Raw genomic sequence first — 25,145 nt, 5'->3', positions numbered from 1 at the left:
GAAAAACAAACTTAAAATCAAGGACAAAGTATATTTCTGTACTCAAAAGATTAGTTGATATAAACCTTAAATAAAATATAATCATTACAAAAAGCTTTTGCAACTGAAGCAAAACTCGCTTCGCTCACGATATTATTGGCTTCAAATAAAGAAATAGTGCCATAGCAGCAGGTATGTTAGTAACAAATGACATTATTATTCACTTGGACAGAAAGACACATTGTGCTACCATGTTTGTTGATCTATCCAAGGCATCTGATTCTCTTGAGCAAACCCTGCTCTTAGGCAGACTCAGTGATGTTGGTTTGGGTGACTGTGTTCAGGAGCTAGCTTGCGGATATATCTCACTGTGTTTATACAGATGGATACAAGTCAAGTTTTCTGGACAGTCCCCCACGGTTAAATTTTAGACCCGTTTTTTTCCATTTTTAAAAACACAATTTAAAAGAATTGATTTACTGCTAAAATGCAGCTTTATGCAGATGACACCATACTTTACTCTGAGTCAGGGCATTGCCTTTTGTCTGTTGCAGGCATCATTGTGTGGTTTAAAGGTGGTTCATAATGCTAAGAAAACATAACTGTGTATTCTATAATCCGGTTTATTGGCCTTCATTAATCCTAAAGCTGGGAACCAAGTCACTCCGTGCATTGCTTTGAAGGTGACTGCTGGTTGCTTGCCACCATCCCAGGCTCTAGTATCCAAGGTAAGCCCTCTATTGTATTAAGTACCAGGTCATATCTCAGTCAACAGTATTCTTTACTCTCTTTTTTTTCTTCTTTACTCTCACTCATGGTTGCTTCAGTCAGTCACAAAGTTTATCTCAGCTCCTACCTACTTTGTGTTGCCAACCGTTACTTCACCTTGTCACGGCGGGTGAGAAGAGCCGTGTGAAAATAACAAATGAGGATCCAATCGCAGGCAGTAGTGGAGAAGTGAAGGTGGTTTATTGAACACGAAATAAATATAGACAAACAGCAAATGGAGCACGAAATAAACTAGACTGGAGACAACTAAACTACTGAATACGAACCGGAACTCAAACATGAAGCAAGGTGGACGACGGCATAAGATGGTGACAGCGGGGAACACACGGAAGAAACATGGTGGATACACAGACGGACCAGCAACTACAATGACAGAGGACACGACTTAAATACACAGAGAAACACAGGGGAATTACACACAGATGGTGGACACAGCTGGGAATAATCAACAAGACAAGACAGAGGTAAAACTGAACACACTCACATGAGACGCAGACCTTCACAATAAAACAGGAACAAGAAACCATCACACTAAGACGCAGACTCGACATAGAGAGACAGACAGAAAATGACACATGGAACTAAACTAAACCTGCAAAAACATGACAACTCAAAATACTGGGTCAAACTGACCCAGAACCGTGACACACCTGTGGTTACCAAATATTCATTTCCATGGTCTCTGGTTGCCACTTCCCTGCAAATTGTTTTTGCCATACTGAGTAAACTACTTTCTTATCTGCATCAACTCCTATGGCTTACAAAAGAACTGCTATTAATGTATGAGTAGTCCTCTAGACGGCTCCTCTTTAGGGTACCCAGGGTTTTCCCCCCTATTTAATAAGTCCAACCTTATTTCTCTAACTTAATTATAAAAAATATTTTATTGTTTCCTACCATTGATTTTACATCTGTAAGGAATTTCTTTCTGTAACATATTTCCCTAAAGAATAATAATAACAAGGGTCATGCCAGGACACACCTGATGTAGTATCGTCCACCAACATCATAATAGCTGAAAGATATACTGAGTCAAAAGAGAAAGTAATGTGGGAAAGACCAGTCTCACACACACACACACACACACACACACACACACACACACACACACACACACACACACACACACACACACACACACTAAAGTTAATGCTCGTCCATCCAAGAAATGTGAGTGCATGCACTAACATGGATTCATACAGAAGACAAAACAGAACAAAAAACCCCAAACAAAACAGAACAGATGTGGTCTAATGATTTTTTTTTTAAAAAGCTTGAAAACCTGAGACAGGCAGCAGCTATTAGAATAGAATAGAATAGAATAGAATAATCCTTTAATTGTCCCACAAGGGGAAATTTGGTTGTAACAGCAGCCAAAAAGACACATATACAAACAAACAGTACACAGGACACAGAACAGCTATTGCTGTTTTGCTCGACAATCAGAATTGTTTGTTTTGAGAAACTTTGGGTTTCTCTGGTTTCGTATTTTTGATTACTCTTGGTGTCATGGTTCTGTATTCTGTTTGTTGACATTCGGGCTTTCTCTTATGATCTTAAGGTTACTGTTCAATTATCTGTGCATTTAGTTAATTGAAGGTTGTGTATCCCCTTTGTGTATTCCCACTCTGTTCCTTGTCTTTGGTCTCCATGTTTTGTCTTCTGTCTGTGTTAAGCCTGGTTGTCTTAGTCTGGGTGTGTCAGTCTTTTCCTGTTTTATTTTGGTGTCTGTTCCTCCCTGTATTTTGTGTCTAGTTTTACTTCCTCCTTAGGCATTATGCTAGTTATCTCCAGCTGTGTTCTCATCTGTTTCCCATTCTCTCGTTATCCTTTGTTTGTATCTATTGCCTCAGTCTTCCCTTGTTTTTGTCACATCTTCTCTCATGGTTGTATTCTCCCTCGCATTATCTTTATTAAAGGGTTTTTTTTTATACCTTCCTTAGCTTGTGTTATTTTATACTTCGTTTTAGTTTAATAAAAGCATCTTTAGCTTAGTTTAATCCTCTTGTTTCCATGTGCTGTATTCTGAGTGCAACTCTGCCAGCCACACAACCAGTCCTTACTTTTTGTTTTACTGCTGTACTGCTAAAAACACAACTGTAATGCATCACTGGGGGTGGGCCCCAGGCTAATATTTCCTTATGTTGCAAAAACCGGTGCCAGAACAAGCAGCACATTATGAGGCACACCCAAAAACCTGCAACAGAGATTCATGAAACCATCCTCAAAAAACAAAAAGAATTATTTGCAATCTTTTCTTCTGTCAACCATCACATCTGCAAAATTTGTCACAACACACAGTTAAAACCCCCAAACGTTTAGTTCATTTAAATAAAAAGAAAATCTGACACATGAACAGCTGGCACACAGCTGGATGTTTTGATTTTGATTTACAAAATGGAACACAAGCCAATCTGATCTGGCAACGGGCAAACTACGCTCTCTCTCAAACTGAATGAATCTATTATGAAAAATGTGCAACACATCTGTCAAACAATCAGCTCAAATTTACAGCATCTAGTTTTTATAGATGTTGACAAGTTTTGGCTATACTATCATCTAATATTTGGCTGATTGGTCCTGTGTGCATCTGACCAGTCTGTATTTACTCCTAAAGGTAGGATTTGTTAGACCGAGCACAGAGATCTGACCAAATGAATCCGGTATGGCAATCTCTACACAATTCTCCCCAATCTGATCCTTTATATTGTCATAACTCTCCAAACCCACTTCTGTTACAAATTATACTCAGGCTGAACTTTGGACTACTTTCATCTCGACCTCAAGCACAGAAAGCAATCAAATGCCAAAACTGCAACATTCACTGTTAATTAATAAAAGCATATGCCCCCTGCTCAGAATAACAACACCTCCTAACACTTAAGACAAACTGGAGGTGAATGGGAATGTGCAGACATTTGCAGAGATAAAGGAACAACGACAAGGGAACAGCGGGACTGTCCCGGCTTCGCTGCTTTGTTTTAAAGGTCACAATACCACAGTGTATCTAAGCAACAGAAGTACGCACACAAGGCCGTTGAAGGATGTTTATGGAGTGATGCCATCTGTTCATTTAAACTCACACCAACTTGGGAATCATCAAGAATTCCATAAACTTCAAGACATTTTAACTCACTGTTTAGGGCTTTACTCTAAACTGGTCATCATTCCAAATGTCTGCCAAATGGCTTTAAGAATGCGCGCTACATCAAACGGGTAGAGTGAGTGGAGGTTCTTTTAACATGAACACATTGAAACAAGATGTTTCCACTCCTCACATGCTTATCAGACGCATATTGTTTTATATGCCCTGTCTGGGCTGATATCAAACACACTGAGAGCCCTGCCCTGTCCACAGGCTTGGTGGGAGGAAGTGATACATCCTTTAGGCATTTCCACTCTGCTATCAGCTTCTAGCACTCTGTGTGAGCCAAAGACAAGCCAGAGATGCAGATTTCAGAGAAAATACGTTGTTTCTTTAAGCCTGGTGCAATCAATGACAATCCGGCTCTTTTTAAGGCCGTGTAGGCTGAAAAAAAAGTCTCACCAGCTTCTGCATGAACTGCTCATATGGACAAGTCAAGAGAAGGCAAAATGATTTCTAATACAATTAAAATGGGTCCAGATTTCTTAAAACTCCACAGTGAATATAAAGTGGATAAGAGTGGATAAAGAAAATCGTTTTTTATGAGCACCATCTGTTCTCTCTACTCTGCCTTCTCTGGTCTCCATTTATCTTCAGGTCTTCTGATTTGATTTTTCAGTGTTTTCTCATTCTTCTTATATCTTTAATATAAAAAACCTGACTGTTCTGACCATGCAATGGTAAATTTCAGCTTTTCTTAGAATGATTTCAACACAGATTTACAAATAAGAATTGCCTTATTACACTGGTGAGGGCTCACAGTAAAAATAGCCAAATTTTTAAAAAATGATGTCAGCACATGTGCCAGTAATCCCCGTGAACCAACAGCTCGGTTTCCTGACTCGGCCCCTGTATGATGTCATTGAGAACGGATATTCCTAACATGACCATTTTAGGCTGCGAGCACAGAAACCCCACCCATCTGCTGTTCAAACCTTTTGTTTGCTAGGTGCAGCCAGTCAGCGAAAAGTTGGATTACAGGGAGGGGCAGGCTCAAAGACAGAGCTAAAATCTGTGGATGAAATGACTGTCTTAGCACACGAAAAGAAATATTATATTGAAAAGTTCCATTTCAATGTTTTACACGACTGACACGGCTCTTGCTTTCCTCAAAACAAAATTTTCTGTCTCTTCTGTCTCTATTGACTGCTTCCGATGACAGGCCTCTAAGCGTCCTTTAGAGAAACCTGTGGGTGACCCTACATTCATGCTTTCCCACATGTGATGATGTACCCTGATCAGTCAGAAATAAAGTATGTATATTTAGCCTTCCTGTGTTTCAGGCACACATACTTCAAATGCCAGCCAGCATATTCTGCTTTGCATAACAACTCCCCCCCTTGGCACAAAAATAACTCTTCCTGTGTGCTCCCTCCTGTAGCGCTCAGAGCTATCCCTGCACAAACATGGCACCTAAGGAAGCTTAAGCTGATAAAGCCCAGTAAATAAATCAGAATTCTTCACATTCTGTAACACGGCCGTAAGCTCGGGGTTAACACACTAACGCTACGTCAGCAAATGAGCAGAGTAAAGTCCTTAACCCACAATTTCTCTGTCATAATCCCTTTTTGTGTGCACTGCTACCACTTCAATTGGCATGTTGGTTACAAAAAGCATATTCTTAAGCTGAGAATGAGATGATACCAGTCATCATACAGCCAGGCAAAGAAGACAACTCTTTAAGTCCTGTCGATATTTTGGCAGTTGGGCAGCTGAAAGGGGAAAGCAGAAGACTACTACACACCTCAAGGCACAATTTGCACATTCAACATCCTACACTGAGGTATATCTTTTCTTACTACACTCACAGAAATCTGTGGTTAGAGGTCTCCAAGTCACAATAAAATCTTACTTCTGATCTACTTACTAGCGAGCATAAAAATCACAAAACTCCTTGTAGACTTTCACATCACTCTTCCGCCTCTGTGATTTGGACACGGGGACCTCATCCTCCGCTCCATCTCCTCCACCGCCCTGAAGCCTCTGATGGTAGCCGTTCATCTCGCTGTGAGGACTGTGGTGTACAGCTTCATCCTCAGGTATCGATGGAGGCATTCCACGTCCGTTCATATCCATGCTTATCTGAATTAACAGCAATAGTCCGCCTACCGCCGGCTCAAGAGAAATGCTATTAAAAGTCCTTACACTCCAGTAAAAATGCTTTGGGATGCTTCAGTGTTCGTTTCCAGCAGCAGGAATGCAGTAGGCAGGGAGAGCCGTAATCCACATAGCAAGAAGGAGAGCAAAACACCAATCACACTACACTGGGAGTAGTCTCTCTCTCTCTCTCTCTCTCTCTCTCTCTCTCTCACACACACACACACCCTCTCTCATGGACATACTCCCCCCCTTTCTCTCACTCCCCCATCAACTCTCAGCACACACACACACTTTTCCAAACTCGCTGTCTATTCTTGGGCAGGTTGCTGAAATTGAAAGGCCCACCCTGACGCCTGTCCAGGCAGAGGTCACTGTGTCAGATCGCACTTACACACACACACACACACACACACACACACACACACACACACACACACAGCATTATTTTAATTTTTGAAATCCCTAATATATAAACTGTCTTCGCCTGATATCTCCTCATGCTATCAATCTCTGTGTGTGTGTTTGTGTTAAACAGCTGGAGCTCTCAGCTTTCTGGGAGATCTAACAATGTGGCTCCAACTGAGGATTGCGCAAAGCGGGAATGTCAGACAGCGACGCAAAGAGCCTAAAAGAGTCCAGTACAAACCAGGAACAGAGAGAATAACAGTGTAACAGATTACTGTTTATTCCATCTCATGTAAGACATCATTGGATAAACACAGTTGTGAAAGAAACCAAGCAGCAGTGTGTTCGGCAAGCCTGCAGGGGCCAGACTTGAATGCGTAATCAGCCTCCTGATACGAGGTAAGTAGCTAACACATGCAGGAAAAAACAGAAGTGGCTTTAATTGCACGCATTTTCCTTTGTTATTATTATTATTATTATTTTTACACACAAACATCCCTGTTTCTTCCCTTTCCAGCTATTGTGTTGTTGTGCAAAGCAGGAAATTCACACACAAGAAAAAAAAAGTTTGGTATCATGTCAAAGTCTGTATCAATGCAAGCTGCCTCGCTGAGTCAGAATCCCTGAACACTTTCATATTCACCAGCTCCAAAAACACCGTTTATGAACTGCTTTTGTTCTTTAAAAGTCTCCGCAGGATTCAAACTTGAATTCAACTGAGAAAATAGTAAGAATCTTCTCCAATATCAGTCTGAAACATCAGAAGCTGTCTAGGGCTACAATTATAAATTTGTTAATCATCTTTCTACCCTATATTGGTCCAAGCCAAGGGCATTCCTTTAAAGCCACAATTCTCTTTGATAGCTCTTTATGTGGCTACACTAAGCTGGCATCTCAAATTAATGACCACTTCCCAAACCATCAAAACAACACCAGGCTATATCCGCAAATACGCTCCAGTGAGGCAAACATGTTTGACTCTCCACACTGGAGAGCAGCCAGTGTGTTAATCCAGCAAAGTAAGGGATGGCTGATGATTGCTTAAACCTGTAAAGCGTCAGCACCACGATGTTCAAGTCCCATGTGTCATTGTGCGTCCAGCTGAAACATGTCGGAGTCCTTCAGTATAAGTCTTACTACATGACTCCATTCTACAAATAGACACCCAGTGGAGCCTCGACTCCAAACTAGGTGCTGGCAGCTGCTGTTTTGTGTCTGTGTATGTGTGCGAGAGAATTTGTATACATGATAGAGGCCAACTCTGTCTTCGGAGTGGAGGAAGGCTACATAACTTCACATTCAAAGTCTATTACCCACATTTTTTTCTTGCTTGTTTTTAAAAGCATCATAGCTGTAGATTTTTTTTTCATGCCTCTTCTCGATACCAACGCATAAGCTTGCGACTAGCTGACTGGTGCTCTTGCTAGGCAACACCAGAGATACTAACTGGTGTAAAGACATTGTTCATATTTTATTAAAATACAATAGTAGTTTTACAGTGACTGAAAGATGTTACGAAACCACTGGCAACCGGAGAAGATGCCTATCTGTGATAGGAAGATGCAAACGAGTGAGAAAGTAAGCAAAGTAAACTCAGGAGGTAGAGACTCGGGGGGTAATCAAAAGGTTGCCAGTACGCAGATGCCTTAAACCTGCATTCTTTCTTTCTAGGAATGGGAGACTCCTCTGGTTGCAAAAATCAACTGATTGTATCAAAGTGTACAGGCTTTGATTTATAACCTGAGGCAATGAGTTTCTTGTGAGTTCATGGTCTCAGTTGCTAGTTTTAAGCTTGCTGAATAATATGTGGTGTTTAATCTGTAACTTTCTTGATTCAGGTAAAGAAAAGAGGGGTAAAGTACTGATAAGTGGCTCCTACTCATATTTACCCCACATGTGTCATGCCTGCTTTCCAAACATCAATATGGTGAAAAAGCTCAAGGCTTCACAACAGGACTATACTAACCCTTGGATGACATCTTGGTAGGTATGTCTGAACAATCTGGTTGTCATCAAAAGACAAAGTCTGGATTCATACATAGATGACATAATCAGCCAGACATATCACCGGGCACTATTTAAAGACTCGAGAGCTTTTTCAGAAAAGAGCATTGTCTGTCATAATGTCACGTGGTCTGTGCGGCGAATCTTAGCCACTTGGAATCAGTATTGAGTGACCGGGGCACAATGGACGCAGGGTGGGTGCTGAACAGGAAGCTTTCCTCCTGATTACAGTCACAGCACAGTGTTCCACCCTCAAAAATGAAAGACTTGAACAAACAATTATTCAAGTTCTCTGGTGCCCACACTGACCATAGTTGTCTTTACAAGTTGGTTATTTTCTAACCATAGTGTCAATTTGAAAATATTGAATGTGCCAATATTGAAACTGGAAAATTCAATTGTTATAACTTTTCTTCTCTAGATATTATTTAAAGGCCAAACAAGTGACTTCACCCCAGAGCAGAGTTTGTCATTACTCAAAATGACTGTTTAGACATGTGAGGAGATGAAACCGCTCAAACTGTGCCTCTCGTTTTTGTTGATCATTCTAGACACACCTAAACTAGAAAATGTGAAAAAAAAACACCTTCACATAGGACTTTCTGTCTTAGATTCCTGAAGCATCCAAGACACAATACTGACAGAGTTTTGTTGCTTTTTACAACTCAGATTGGACAGTAAGTGTATAGTCTGATCCCAGCACTCAGCCAAAGAGCTTCTCAATACTAGTGAAAGAGAAAGAGAGAGATAATGTGAGTGTTGATATGAACGTCAACCTGAGCTTAAAACTGGCTACAGCAACTGTCAGCAGTTGGATAAATGTCTCTGGTGTGTTCCTTTAGCAGGACAGGATTTTTAGGCTTCATTCACTCCTTGTTAAATCTGACGTAATAGTGTCAAGCACTACTGAGGATTAAAAAAAGATACTCTAATACAGGGATCAGTGTAGCTGGTCTTCCAGCAGTTATAATCAGGTAAATAATCAAGGCATCTATGAAAGAGAATTGCTGTTTCTTTAATATTAAACACAAAAATGGTGAGCACTGTGTTTTAATTTAAGAATTGAACAAAGATTTTAAAAATCTATTCAAAAAGTAAAGACAAGATGGAAAAAACAACCTTTAACCACATTATGAGTATCGATGTTGCATAGTTTGCCCACCAGAGGGCACTCCACAACATCCCTAATGGAAACAGAGTGGATAGAGCAGAGTCAGAGTTATCTGCGTAAACAAGTAATCTGAGACTTTTTTTCCTGACAAGTTCCCAGTTGGCAACATGTGTTTGGAACAAACACAAAAAACTGTTTTTGTGCTTGTTACGTTTAAACACGTAAATAAATAACTAAATAAAACAAATGCTAAGGCAATGTGTTTGTGCTTTGTGTATCTGAAAGAAAAAAATATTTCGTAGATATGTTATTGGTTGATCATATTAGATTTTTAACTGAACAAATATCCGTGTCAGCATCGGCTGCATAACATAAAGTGAATAATTATATAATCTAGTTTTAAGCTAACATTAGCAACAGCTTTCACTTAAATTAAGGGTCAATGAGTGTGGTACAGTGTCAACATCATCATGCCAGGGCGAAAGCACCGAAAAAGTAGTTTTGCAGTGTTCTGAATTATGTCATCTATATATTGTTTTGTGGTTTGAATTGTTTGCCACAAAAAAATCATGTACTTTATCTTAATCCTCAACCAAAATCAGAACATGGGACACTCGGGATAGTGTGTCCAGCATTAGCTTGAAAGAGTGCTATAAATGACCAGTGCTAATAAAAGTCTGGAGAGGGGGAATCACTGGAGGGTTCACAGGTCAGGTTCCAATCAAATGACCTGGGCTTGTCTCCAACTGTGGAGCATGTTTAGACATTAGACAGAAAAAGGATAACAGATTTTTTCTTTATGATTTCTGTGTGCAATATTTGAGACCTTTTCCTTTCTTTTTTTCTTTTTTTTTTTTTTACAAAAGGAACATTAGATGTGCTGAACCAACATTTGATCCCTTTATAGACTCTATCACTGTCCGAGCCCTTGGCACTCATGATAAGCATCCATTGATTACAAAGGAGCTGATGTTTAGATGTGCACTTTTTTGACTAGCTTATCCTAAAAACACAAATACAGGTCCTCTATTTTTCCAATGAGCAAATAAACACGGCAGAGCTTCAGCAGAGTTCGGGAGCATACACCGATCAGGCATAACATTATGAAGATCTGCTTAATATTGTGTTGGTCCCCCTTTTGCTGCCAAAAGAACTCTGACCTGGAGTTCACGAGACCCCTGAAGGTGTGCCATGGTATCTAGCACCAAGATTTTAACAGCACTGATCAGTGACGTAGGGCCTTCATAGATCTGACTTGTTTGACCTACACAGTCAACAAATACTTGATTGGATTGAGATCTGGAGACTTTGGAGGCTAAGTCAACAACCTCAAACTCATTGTTGTGCTCCTCAAACCATTCCTGAAACATTTCTGCTTTGTAGTAGGGCGTGTCACCCTGTTGAAAGAGGCTATAGCCATCAGGGAGTACTCCAACGGGTCGGATCCACTATTGGATTTGTAGCATTGCTTAGGTTTGTGGTACGTGTCAAACTAACATCCAGATAGATGGCAGGACCCATGTTTTCTCAGCAGAACATTGTCCACACTGCCTTCTTCCTACAGGGCATCCAATTCTATTCTATTTGGTTTTTAAACTTAAGATGGAACCAAACCAGTTTTGTTGTTTTTATGTATATATAATAACAAAGCAGGTCATTTATTCATACAATATAATACAGAACATTTATGTTTAAATGTATATTACTCTAGGCTTAATTGGCCTCTTTCTGCAGGCTCGCTTTAAAACTGGAATCAGCAGCAGTTCTGATTCCTCTCAGCTGATGCAACACAAGGAGTCTCAGACCAAAGAAACTAATCTAACACACCACCTGTAACATACTGGCAGTGTCAACAGCAGCCATGGAAACACAGACCTGACGTCTCTTTGAGCAAAACCTTTGGCACCAAGTCAAGTGTACACACACCAGCACAAGCATAGAAGTGCACACAAACATGTAAAACTGAGTGATTCGATGAGTGTGTCCTGAAGGCCACTTTGACCTCCACTATCAAATGTTCAATCCCATTTAACTGCCCAGGACAGGAAAAACACACAAAGCATAACAGCAACATGTCACATGCTCTTTGTTATTAGTGCAGAGTTACTAGCAAGTTGCAATCTTCATCTTCGTTTAAAGATTATTTAACATCACCCCATCCCCAATAAATATGAATCAACTGATCATTACATGTAACGAATAAATAATTTTTACATAGTTATGGATGTTTTGTTGGTTTGGAAAATGTAAATGTAATCTAATCTTTGAAATTGCGGTGTTTGTTTTCTTTGTCAACATTGCAACTGCTCCACCTAATTCTGATGACGACAAGTGGAAGTGTGTAGGCGGATCTAACTGCAGGGCCGGAGGTAAGGGGTGGCCATGGCCACTGACAACAGAGATTAAAATGTGGCCACCCCTGTAGCCAAACCACACAACCAATAGTGAAGTAAGAGGTTATGCACACAATCATAAAACTCAAATTAGACTACTATTTACTGTTCTTCAAGCAGAACCTTTTTTGTGATATTAATTATTATTCCCTCACACGGATAGTCAACAGTACATGAATTGTCATAGGATTTATACCTATATAAAAAAATGATTAGGCAATCAAATAAAAACTGTTTCCACCCAAACCTTTAATCAGTTTGATAAGTGTTTCCTTCTTTGTGTTTTTAATGATTCATTTTGCTCTTCTGATTTGCTTGTTAAGATTCACTATTATCAGCTTTACTTACAGCATCTGCTTCATTTCGGTTCTGCTGAAAATTTATCGGACATGTCTGGCACCAAAAATAGCCTAATAACCTGCCACTGTTAAATCCTGTAGCACTGTTTCTTTGGTTATATTTCTCTCTGAAATATAAATATTATCTCTTTCCCCCTTGGACGCCTGCTAGGAATAGCCCATGTTCCTCTTACTTGAACTGTGCAGTTTGTGTCATATTTCAAGCCTGCTTCTAGAGGAATATGACTGATGCATGAGCTGTGCGTAAGCTTAGAAGGATGCCACGCTGAGGATGTGAACAAATGGGTGAAAAATTTGTCTGACAGACAACTCATCCAAGCAGAGAAAAACATCCTTGCTAAAGGGTTGAACTTTGCTGTGACGCCGAGACAAATCCTGCTAGTGGAACTGATCACAGCCACAGAAACAGCGATTCAAAACAACAACATTGCAGACGTGGAAGAAGAGCAACTACGGACAAAGGTTTCGGCCTGTCTCAGCAACGCAAAGCCCCCAGCATCCAACATCAACATGGAGGAGAGGGAGGCACTCACATCACTTAGTAATGACAACAACATTATCATCCTTCTGGCAGTCAAGGGTGACAAAAATGCTAATGAGCCCCTGAAACGACAACCAGTCTTCAGTCCACCTGTTTCAGTAATAAAGGCAGAAAAATTGGTGTGCCATGGGTTCCCCAGGTTCACCCATTGTGGCCAACTTGTACATGGAAGAAGTGGAAAAGAGGACTTTGTTATCCTACCCTGGAACACCACCAACTCATTGGTTCAGATATGTGGAGGACACCTGGGTGAAAATCAAATCTCAGGACATACCACAGTTCACTGATTACATTAACTTGGTGGACTAACACATCAAATTCGCCAGGGAGTATATGAAAAGTCGCAGGTTACCCTTCTTAGCCTGTGAGATTTCCATCAGTAATGGGGGACATTTAAAAGCTAATGTGTACTATAAACCAATGCATGCGAACCAGTATTTAATGTTTGAATCACAAACTGGGTGTCATCAGGTCGCTACAACACAGAGCAAACACCATCTCCACAGACAGAGCGGCCAGGGAAGCAGAAAAACATCACATAAACAGGGCCCTGGGTAAATGTAGTCATCCCTGCTGGATATTTGTTAAAGATGGGAAGGCACCTAAAGAAAGCTCCAGCCGATGCCGGAGAGAAGGACAACCGCTGCCTAAGTGAAAACCCTTAGTGATCCTTTCTGTGTCAGGAGTATCGGAACAGTTGAGTTGCGTCTCACATGACAGAGTGGATCAGAAATACAAGAGTAAATAAATGCCCACTGTCTTTCTCACCTCCGTTTTCTGACTTCTGTAGTTTAAAGCAGTCTTATCATTTATTGATGCTGCCTAAATGTAATTCTAGATAAATACAAACACTGCACAGTCACAACTGTCACAGGGATATTTAATTAATTTGTTATTTTTATGCACTATATTCATATAAGCTGTCTGTGACACTGCATTTGAATACCTGTTAAACACAGCGGCCCTGCTGAGTCCGATGTTATTGCCTCACCAAAGGTTTGATTTTAATTTAGTTGTTTAAATGTTAATTGCTCCGCCTGCTCCTCAAACCCTTTTTCAGGGTTACAGGGCGAGAACGGAGCTTTTTTTTTTTTTGGTTTGGCTCAACACACCTCTGAAGAGAGCCCTCTTTCTGTCCGCATTCCTGACATTTTTGCATGCCACATACGACTCAGCATCTCACACACACTCGCAGAAACACACATCAGAGGAGAGCGACAGCGCAAGAGACAGAGAGAGATGCGTCTGACAAAAAGAAACCAACAGACATCCAAAACTGATGTTATCATATTATAAAAACCAATATTACAAAACTCTGTACATGTACACATCTGTTGCTGCTGCTGCTCACATAACTCACAGGAATTCAACCATCAACCACAATACTTACTGTTCAAACACCACAGAAAATATCACCTTATCCATCCACGCTAATACGCAACACATCGGTAAGTAGTTTTCTTCAAAGAGCCTGTAGTAAAGATAAGTATCTGTAGTATACCACACACCACATTTGCTATTTCATGTGAGACTGCAAGTCAGTGCTGATGATAAGGAAGCTGATAAGTTTGACAACACTTGGACCCCACACTAAAAATCAATGTTTGTGAACTGAGATTAAACCCTAAAAGAAACATCGAACAAAGACTTCAAAAACAGATTTGAAGAAGTTAATCGTTTGTTATCTCGCCGAACACTTCTGTAAGCACACTGCAGTACTTGACATGACCTTTGAAGAACCCGCACACTTTTAATGGTTTTTTATTTGAAATGCTAAGTGTCATTGTTGAGCCATTAAAAACCATTTACATGTGTGAAAACCAAAGTGGGCTCAACGCCCTGTGTAGACCACACTTCCTAAAAACTGAGTGCTACAGACTGACAATCGCATTGAGATGTCGGCCAATACAACACACACAATGACACAAGAAAATTGTGTCATTCTCACCGTAAATGTGACAGTTTGCACCCACCTGTAGCTGTCCCAAGCCAAACTCTCGCTGACATTTCCATTGTCTGGTTTTTCCTTCCTTCGCCTGTATAAGTCTGAGTTTGACAACTCTTTCAGCCTCAAAGAGTTCATCTCCCCTTTGCCTTGCTTTCTCTCTCTCCCTCCCTCTCTTCCTTCCTTCCTTCCTACCTCTCGTCGGCTGAAAACGCTCAGTCCCCAGTACGAATTGTTGAGTCTCGTCTCACTCCAGTACTTGTCTCTCACATACACTTCCAGGGCTCAAACCCTTGAGCACACAGAGGTGTGGTTATGTGGTTACACACCTATCAAAAAAGATATGCTCCCCCTCCCCCTCCTGCAGCAGGTAGAAGGGGGGGAATGGATCACAGGAAGGAGGAGACAAAAGAAGAAGAAGAAGAGTCCTCGACCTTTCAACACTGTCAACGCAGTCTATGTTCACCTCCTACATCTCTCTGCCTCAGCACTCTCTGTACAGCAAATAAAAGCTGGAGAAGAAAAGGCATGAAGAGCTGATAAAAAGAAGCAGATTTATTTTCTCACACTTAGAATACACTCATACAGAGTGTGAGTGCCTTCTGCATAATCCTTAAGAAGGCATTCATGTTGGAGCTTTAAAGTAAAAAAATGTCAATATTGCCAATAAGTATTTGTAGATGTCTTGTTTGTTCATAAAGAAACTTTATTATGATCGATGACAGGAATATAAAGCCAAACTTCAAACTTCTTGTACTTTGGAACGCACTAAGGACCAGCGCTGATATCTGATCACGGGTACACGGGTCGGCACGGATACTATTTTCACAGCTTTTGTAAACTGAAATTATTTCCCAGCAACAAACAACAAACTATTGAGAAAAAGCAAATTGTCACTCTATGAATAATTCATCACAGCACTATGTGGGAGCGCTTATGTGGGAAGGGCTAATCTACAGCGAACACAAACCACAACAGATATTCAGGCGCAAACCTCTCAAAACATGAAGCTGTGATGTCATCAGAGAAGGGACGGGGTTCGGTAAACAGCATTCACAGCCATCAACTGACTATATGCACGCTCTGTCAAGGAAGCTCCCTCACACAGAGCATTTCCTGAGATATAAAGTCGAAGGGTGCGCGACTTCTTGCTCTGCGTGCTTATATGTGCTAAAGTGCAGTATAGCGATCAGATGCATATTTCTTTGTCGGCCTTGAAGCCCCCTGATCCTGCTGCGCTTTGCCACAGGCGAGTCTTTTGTCCCTCACGTTACATCTTGTATAAAAAGGCAGGAAGGTTGTGTTTAGCTAAAAGAAGACTATACTGCACAGATGGCCTGTTTACCTCTGCCCTGCGCCTAAATTTAAATAAACCTAATTTAAATATTTTACTGCCCACAAAACAAATATAAGGTTACGTTCTCTTATTTCATTGGAGGATTTTAAAAGGATCTATTTATGTATCTGCAGCTACTCTTGCACATGCCTACTCAGTCTGCTGGGCTTGAAGAAGGTGCTGTGTTCTGAACTAGTAGATAAGACAGAGAACCGACCAGCATTCATCTTTGTCTGGGCAGTTTTACTCATTTTATGGCTAGTTCCTAGAGTTTGTGTACTCTAAACATCTGCGGTACTCCGCTGCATGCCAGAAAGCATACCTGGCTACAACAGGAAGGTGTTTAGTTCAAACTTGCAGAGCACAACAGGTAGCTGGGTTGGATCATGGTGTCACCATAAATGAACCACTTTGGAGTTCATGTGACTCATTCATTTAACTTCATCTCCTCTAAAAGTGTCCTGGTGCAGCTGGTTTGGTGTTAACATCTGCACAACGCAACCACAGGTCGAGGAGAGGTGTCAAAACACCTTTGAAACAATTATTTCATTTATTATATTATTGTTTATTAGCACATTTTGTAGAAAGTTAACAGCTCAGCTATAAAGGTGCTGGTTATAGAACAACCTACTACTTCTCATGAGTTAATTCTGATTGCTTTCTTAGGAGTTCTTTTTATGATGTTTATATTAAATAAAATGACCATTAGAGATGCAAAGGTACAGCTCAGGTTTGAAAGCTGTTTGACGGCTGACAAAAATCATGTATGTACAGACAACTACACGCAACATTTCCACCCCGCAGATTCACCTTCAACAGCCTGCCTTGACCTGTTCAGCATTCCACATAGCCTTAACAAACACTTGCTCTCACACACACACTCATGCACAGAGTGTGAATTTTGAAATTTAATGTCAGCTTCACATCCTGGAGCAGCTGGAACAGGGTCACAGCAGCTCCGGCTGACATGTCTCAGTATGCCATAACACTCATGATGAATCCCAGACCGTTCTCTTTCTTCCCCACTCTTCACATGCTTCAGCCAGTTTCTAAAAGTTTCCTCGGAACGAATAAAAGCGTGCCAGCTGTATTTCGAAAAGAGGAAAAGTGATGTTGTGCAATGACATTTGTGCAATTTGGAATTTAAGGGGATATGTTGAGTTAAGACTGACTCATCGTCATCACCACACATACACACAAGCTGAGCAGACGTTTCCCACAAGCCCAACAAGCCTTCCACCATGAACACACTGCCACTGTGTGGCCGTTGCTGATATTACAGCTACTCTTACTGACTTCAATCCTACGCTTTTCATATTCGGTTTGTGTGACATGCACCACTGCAGGTAAGAGATGAAACCCATCACAGTGGGATTAAGAAACAGTGCTAACAGTAGCACAATGCTGCTTCTCGTTTAATTTAAGGTGTTGCATGCCAGCTCTGCGTGCCTATGTGTGGTTTACGTTCATGCCAGAAAACAAACTTCATCACAATGATGATTAATATGTTATACAACAATAAGCTGACAGTGGAATTACAGCTTTTCTCTGCAGAAAAGAGGAATGAAAGTCAGTAGAAGAAACAGAATAAATGTGTGTGAATGAGAGGGATACAGGTTGAGGGTAGATGAATTTTAATACCTGGGGTCATCCAACCAAAGCAACGGACTGCACAAGAGAGATGGAGGAGAGAGTGCAGGTAAGGAGGATTGGGTGGAGATGAGTGTCAGGGCTGATTTGTGAGAAAAGGATGGGAGCAAGAGTGAAAGAGAAGGTGTACAAGATGGCAGTGAACCCTTCTATGAAATATGAAATGATGGTTTGCAGGGCGTGGCAGTGAAAAAAAGATCAGAGGCAGAGGTAAAGATTTTCATTATGTGTAACCAGAAGGTACATCAGAGGGACAGCTCAGGTTGAGGGTTTTAGCGACATAGTGGGAGACGCAAGACTAAGATGGTTTGGACATGTGCAGAGGAAGGATGGTGGATATACTGGACAAAAGATGTTAAAGATAAAGCTGCAATACAACAGGAGGATCAAGAGGAGATTTGTGGCTGTAGTAAAGGAGGACATGCACGCATAGACGTGACAGAGGATGACAGGGTTAGGATGAGATGGAGGCAGATGATCTGCTGTGCCGACCCCAAAAAAGCAGCAGCAGAAGAAGGCAAAGACTTCAGGCCCTTAAGTATCAACTGTGCAACATTTAAGTGCCACAGCCTACCTGAGTATTGTTGCTGACCATGTCCATCCCTTTATGACCACAGTGTACTCATTTTCTGTTTCCTGTTTCCAGCCAAGCCACAAAGCCCAAACATCTCAACCTGGTTTTTTTTGGCCACCTAACAATATGTTCATTGTACTCCACAGTCACCAAATTTCAAACCAATAACGCACCTTTGAGATGTGGTGGAAGACAGGAGATTGTGCAGCTGACAAATCTGCAACAACTGTGTGATGCAATCATGTCAATATTAGGTCATTTCTGAAGGTGGTCAAATAGGTACACTATATAATGTTAAATTAAAATAATAAATTGATTCTTGCCAGGATTGACACCTGCATGAGGAAGCACAGACAACTAAAACAGACGAACACCCTGACATGTCTTTCACTTGTGCACGTAGTAAAGCCTCGCAGCTGCTAAAATCACAAAAAGTGATAATGAAATGTAAAAAAAACAAACATCTTACCAATATTTTGTCAGACTGCAGCTAGAATATTTCGGCCGTTGGTGCAAAGTCCCCTTTGCTATAACTGCAAACACTCTAACAACCGTTATCTCAGTCAACGCGGCCACATCACTTCCTGTTCACAGCTGTGTGTGTTTGTGGTCACTTGTGTCTACATGTTAGCACTGTGTGTGTGTTTGAGAGTGATGGGGGGGGGGCGTTGTTCAGGCCACTGGCTCGCAGAATGTTTGCCAGGATAAAGGCAGGGTGTGAGGAGGACAGATAAAAGGTCACATGGAAAAGGGGGAAAATGGAGGAACGAAGTGGCGCGAGGAGCCGTTGATGAAGAAGCGTTGATAATAAAGTAATTCTCACAGAGCTGCGAAATTTGGTGTTTCTCTCAGTTTTAATCAAGAGGGTAAACCACAGGCTGAGCTCATGTTATATTGTGTGTGTGTGAGGGATTCATCATAGTGATGGGTGTGCCTTCATATGTCTAACAACAGGCTGTTTCACTGTGATGAGACAAAAGAGATTGCTAAATATCTCCCTGCTGAAATAACCAAGCGCCCATTTATCTCTACCAACAATATGATTGGTTCAGTTTTTCAGTTCCCTGATTCAACTTAGATTAACTCTCTGGATACATAAATTCTTTGGAAAGATTCACTACCATTATCACAGGATACAGAGAGAGAGAAAAAAAATTTTTTCTCACATCTTCAAAAATGCATATCACATTAAAATAATAATTTTTAAAAGTCCTGATGTTCAGTACAACATATTACAAGCTAATCTTGATACAAATAATCAAGGAGGAGGAACTCAAGTCATGCACGGCGTGTAGGGAATCTTTAGCTCGCAGTCAATTGCAGCAAAAGATTCCCGGTTTGATCCCAGGAGGAAACACAGATCCCTTTGGGGATGTGTCAGGATGAGAAAAAAAACCTGCCAAATCAAACATGTGGGCTATAAACAACAAAGCAGCCAAAAGTAGCTACTTCTTCTTCTGTCTGCAGGATTAATAATAGCTACATCTGCCTCACCCGATTTAAAGGCCATCTTTTCCACACACAAACACACACCAGGAACTTCTGTAATTACTGTACGATCATTACACATCCTGTTGGTCCATACTTCCCCATGCATCGGTCAGGCTCCCAGCTGACTAACAGAAGAGTTTTTCTTGCTCTGAATGAGCCTTTGAGAGGTGACTGCACATGACAGCAGGCATGAGCGGAGCATTTATTAACCCTTTACCTCTTAAAAGCCTTCTAGGAGTAACCTTTCAAGCACTCTTCTGAACTGAGCAGCTTCTGTCCAATTTCAGGCCTGCTTATAGAACAAAATGACTGAGTGTACATCAGATGTTAGTGAGAGTGGTCTCTGCCTCTGCAGATCTTCATGAGGGAAAGAGTTAAAGGCAGAAGTCTGTGCTTTTTCCTGTCAAACACTTTAATTAGTTGCAAACCAAAGGCTAAAAACATCAACAGGGTTTCATAAAAGCCGCAGACAATCCTCCAGCGTACTTACAAAGAGGAACCATAGTGCTTTAGAGCAGCACTGTGGCGTGAATGGTTTCTACCTGTAGGAAAGAACTTTGGCGCCCCCAAAAGGAAAAAAAACAACAAAACAATTGTTTTTTTTTATCAGGTTTTTTTTTTTTTTTTTTTTGGGGGGGGGGGGGGGGGGGGGTGATATACATTTTTGCTCATTTATAATAATTTAAAAAAGCAACAGGAAAATGCAAAGACTTCTGTTAGATAAAATAACACAACCTCATTGCCTTTAATGTTTTAGTATCAATTAGTCATTAGCCAAGAAAAAACTCTTGCTGTGGCGACGTTACCTTGATTAATTACTGTGACTGAGGCTAACTGCTGCATCAGTTACAAAGTCATCTTCTTTTTATTTGGACTTTATTTATCAAAAACAGCAGTCCAGACACTTTTAACACTATGTTGTTTTCTTGTCATCAGTGGGTGGCCATAGCTCAGGTAGAGCAGGTGTAGTAATCTGGAGGTTGGTGGTTTGATCCCTGTCTGCGCCAAAGCATCCTCAGGCAACATACTGAACCCCAAGCTGCTCTCCGGTGCATCCATTGGAGTGTGAATGTTAAACAGAAAGCAATCAGTTGTAGAAAAAAATTAGTTGTATGGATGAGGCATGTTTTCAGTCCTCAAGTTGAGTAGAAAAGCTCCATTTAAATTTTGTCAGTTTGCTGTTCTGGAGGATTCGGGTGTGTGTTAAGGCAATGCTACAATCTTACCAGGAAAGAACGTCCCAGCAAATTCACCCCAATGCCAGAATGCACAATGCTCAGACAAACTGCAACCCCCCCCCCTGAGCTACACTTCAGACTTTACAGGCCTCATTTAAAGAATGAATAAGTATGTGTTGTTAGGAAGGGTTTCCAGGAGAAAGCCTCCTCTCTCTGAAAAACAAACAAAACAAAATGTGGCGGCACGAACTTAGGTTTGCAACGCTGCATCTGCACAAACCACAAGATTTCTGGAAGACATGAATCCAAAGTTAAGACGTTTGACAATAATGCACAGCTCCACCTTTGGCAAAATCCAAACACCTCATACCAACTGTCGTGCATAGTGTGAAGGGAGGGGTGTGTGATCTGGCACCTGGGTCGACCAAGAACTCCTCTGTAAACCAAAGTATTCTAGAGTCAAATGTGAGGCCATCTGTCCAACAGCTAAAACTGGAATCCTGAGCACAGCAGCGAATCCATGACAGAATGGCCAAAAAAGAAATGAATCTTCATGCTGCAACAGTCCAGGCGTTGAAATCCTGTGGTGGGACCTTAAGTGAGCTGTGCATAAACAAATGCCCGTGAACCTCAATGAACTGAAGCAACGCCAAATTCCTCCACAATGATCTGACAGACAGATAAAGTCATACAGAGAGCAATTCATTTGACTTATTGCTGCTAAATGTGGCTCTACAAGCTACTGAAACATGGGGTGTACTTGGTTTTTTCCCATGACTATAAATACTTTTTAATGAGCAGTAAGAGGTAGGTTCTCACTGTGAGGCAACAGTGTAGACAATTAGAGAAAGCTGACTCAATAAATTACTTAATGGTGCATGGAGATTTTTCCAACAATTAATCATCAAATATATAAGAAGGAACTGTGTCGGAGGAAAAAACAAACAAACTTATGTTTCTTCTTTTAAAACCTGAATTGTTTAAATAACTCCTGCATTTCAGAGTGATTGAGCACAGTATGAATAATCGCCCACACAGTTAAATCCACCATCACACAACTTGACTGCTTCCAAACAAGGACAAGTCCACACTGGAGACCGAGACGCTGGTCTAAGCTCTGGTTGTATCAACAGAATGTGGGATCAGATAAAAAATGTAATGCAATGGGAATGCAGCAATCCTCAGGCTTTTAGAAGGGCTAGTCATCTTAGAGCTTTTAGTGCTTTATAAAAGCCATATTCATCCTAACCCATAATTAATTCTGCAGAAGCATTCATGCTGTTTGGAGAAACTACTGCTCTGAACAGCAGTCCCACAGGGACTGTTTAGCCAGGAAGTGATTTAGAAAGCAGTACTGTCCAGTTTCTTTATATGAACATTCCAGGGCAGGGTGGAGGTCACAGAGAAGAGGAACATCCTCCTCCGTTTTTTTGTTGTTGTTTTTTTTAAAAGAAAGAAAGAAAACATCCACAAAAATATATATTGCCTTCCTTTAGAGAAAAATATTCTCAAGGTTTTGTGCTTTTGGAAAAACCCACAGGTCTGTTTTCTGTGTGAGAAGGGCATGCATCAATGACTTGCACACATGAGTACCAGGTCAACAAAAATGTATTAAATATAAACCCAAATTTTCAAATAAAAGCTTGTTAAAAATCAGGCTTGGAGATTTTCATTTGGTGCAAGGCTAAAAACTCCAGATTTTGTGGCCTAAATTCTGCACCGTCATATAAACACTACATCTTTAACAGTGCAAAACTTGGATAAAATTGAAAAATTAAAGTCGTTAAAAAAACAGTAGTGCTCTTTAGAAAATTTGTTGCAATTATTAAAAATATTCAAACATAAGGTAACATCATTTTCAAACCTCCAGACCATGTCGTTGGCCACACAGAGCAACAGACCAAACAGATTAAACAGCTATTTAAACAGAGGTTTCTTAAACCAAACCCACTTCTGATTACGTATCATTTTCCATGTGATAGCTGGACGTGTTTTACTTCTAATCATATGTTATAAAAACTACGTTACCCTTTTCCACAGTGAAAGTAACTAGGTAGGAGGCGCTAAAGAGGAGCTTAAGTTGTTCTAAAGATGCAATACAATAAATATGACTGTGTTACTAATTATCTTTACTATTACGTCTATTTTAGAGAATTGCCTCTGGAGTATATTGTGTATTTAAAAAGGTCCAACCGCCTTGGATGACTTATAAATGACTAAACTGCAGTTTTTCACTCCACAAAAGAACAGAGGATAGCGGACTGTCAACTTTTCAGACCAATTTCTCTCTTTTTAGAAAAAATAAAACTTTTTAACAAATCGCTCACCCGTTTGTCATTTCTGTAATGCCGAGCATCACTGTGCCTTCTCTCCCACCAGATGTGCGTCACCCGATCACTGTTGCAGCTGTCCAGATGTTGTGCAGTCCGGGATGTAACGTTGGTTTTCGCACAGCGGAGTAGAATGGCGAGAAGGGGCCTCGCCTCAGTCCGGCCGATCTCACTCTAGTGAATGAGCCACTTCCAGGTGGGACCTTTCAGTGTAAAACAGCAGGCTTGCAAGATTCAAACAGGACCCTAAAAGTCGGTTTAAAAAGAATAAATTCCTCCCTTTTTGCACAAACTCGAGCAACACATCATCTTACGTGGGTCTCCCACGATATCGCACGAGACTATTAACACAAATTTAGTTTCCATTTAAGCTAATGAGGAGTCAGGAAAACTGCCTTAAAATACAGTAGGAAACAATTTTCCTTTATACCTTTAACCTGTATGTGTTTGTGTGTGTTTGTACTGCATTCTGTTTGCCTCGCATTTACTATACAAAGTTTAATGCACATTAATATAAAATATACAGGAAAAAATATCAATGAATGAATGAATGAAAACATTTTTAAACATTTTTTTATTTAGTATTGGTGCTAAAATGTTTAAGAAATTTATGGAATTTAAAGATTTTATTCATGTGCCTTTTTGCAAATATATATTGACATTGGTCCCCATCCCCGACCTAAGTCAATAAATCACAATAATAACTCAAAACTGAGAAAATGACTTGGATTAATTGGGTTATTAAGACGAGATCTAAGTTAATAATTTTGAGTTACCTTTTGGTTTTTAAAAAAATAATTTTTCAGAGTCAGTGTGTTTTTTTGTTTTTGTTTTTTTTTCTTAAGTGTATGATGCAAAGAGCTTGTTGGTCACTCCAAAAGATTTTATACTTGTTGCTCTTTGCTTAAAGAAAAAAAAAAACACAAAAACAACAAAACAAAGAAAAACGGATGATACTGTAATTCATTTTCCTTTCTTTCGCTACTTTGTGATTTCAAAACTGTTAGAAAGCAAAAAATTTCAATTGTCTGCCTTTCCCCCTAATTTTATTTTATCTTTTTTTTTTTACATTAGTGAGGCAATAAAACAGAGTCCAAACACGTTTGGGAAGAACAGAAACGCAGCGTTATCAAATCAAGTGCTTTTATTTTGGAGACCAGAGGCTCGTGCATTGTTGCACGCGGTCCAAGTGACTTTGTTTTTTTTTCAGGTTTTGTTGGCAGGATGCACCTAAAACCACCCAGTAAACTCAGTAGGTTCTCTGCGCTCATTATCTCACTATAATATAAATGAGACGGATTCCGAGAGCCGCTTTTACATCCGCTTCAGCTTTACGCTGGGCTGTATCTACACATCTGGTCAGCATTGATGGAAAATCTGACTTTCAGTTTGCCACCACTGGGAGGACTGTAACTACAGTTCAACATGGCGGGTGGGAGCCCTGAAAAAACATCACAGAATCCATCACATAACAGTAGCAGGCAGGGAGACGGGGCTAACAGCATGTTTACATTACTTACAGTAAAAGATGCAGGAGTTTGTCATTTCCTCTCCCGATTGCGTCATGATAATTCACCCACCATTTTTTTCCTTAAAAGGGAAACCCCTAGACCCTGCTCCCTCCTTCCAGAGGGATGAAGGACTTTCAGAGCAGCACATAGGCTGGCTACTGCATCTGTTCAGATGCCCAGCAGTAACACCAAAAACAGGAGGATTATTAATGATGTAAATTAAGGTTCATCTTGTAGTTATCTGCTCTTTTTGACTTAATGTGCAAAACATGTCCATAAAAGTGCTTCCTCACCACATGCATGT

The 25,145-nt window shown here is 40.5% G+C and overlaps 1 protein-coding gene across 6 annotated transcripts in view; it reads right to left on the bottom strand.

The window, feature by feature from the left end:
* LOC147311802 (LIM and senescent cell antigen-like-containing domain protein 1) overlaps positions 1-23,492 on the bottom strand; it is a 35,251-nt gene extending 11,759 nt beyond the window's left edge. Inside the window, exon 1 of one of the 6 annotated variants that reach the window (XM_086266116.1) lies at positions 23,328-23,492. In XM_086266116.1, the coding sequence (XP_086122242.1) occupies positions 23,328-23,356 (29 nt within the window). In that variant the 5' untranslated portion in view covers positions 23,357-23,492. Of the gene's footprint in view, positions 1-864; positions 1,005-5,780; positions 6,153-14,799; positions 15,052-23,327 lie in introns of those variants that run through there. The other 5 variants (XM_086266115.1, XM_086266112.1, XM_086266111.1 and 2 more) reach the window with 5 other exon arrangements.
* Between the last annotated feature and the right edge of the window lie 1,653 nt (positions 23,493-25,145).

The sequence above is a fragment of the Aulonocara sp. 'chitande type north' Nkhata Bay genome, linkage group LG16 (assembly GCF_057382095.1).
Source record: "Aulonocara sp. 'chitande type north' Nkhata Bay isolate Kocher_YH1m ecotype deep benthic linkage group LG16, A_spYH_male_GT1.1, whole genome shotgun sequence".
In the NCBI taxonomy this organism is placed as follows: Eukaryota; Metazoa; Chordata; class Actinopteri; order Cichliformes; family Cichlidae; genus Aulonocara; species Aulonocara sp. 'chitande type north' Nkhata Bay.
This window is presented reverse-complemented; position numbering and strand designations above follow the sequence as displayed.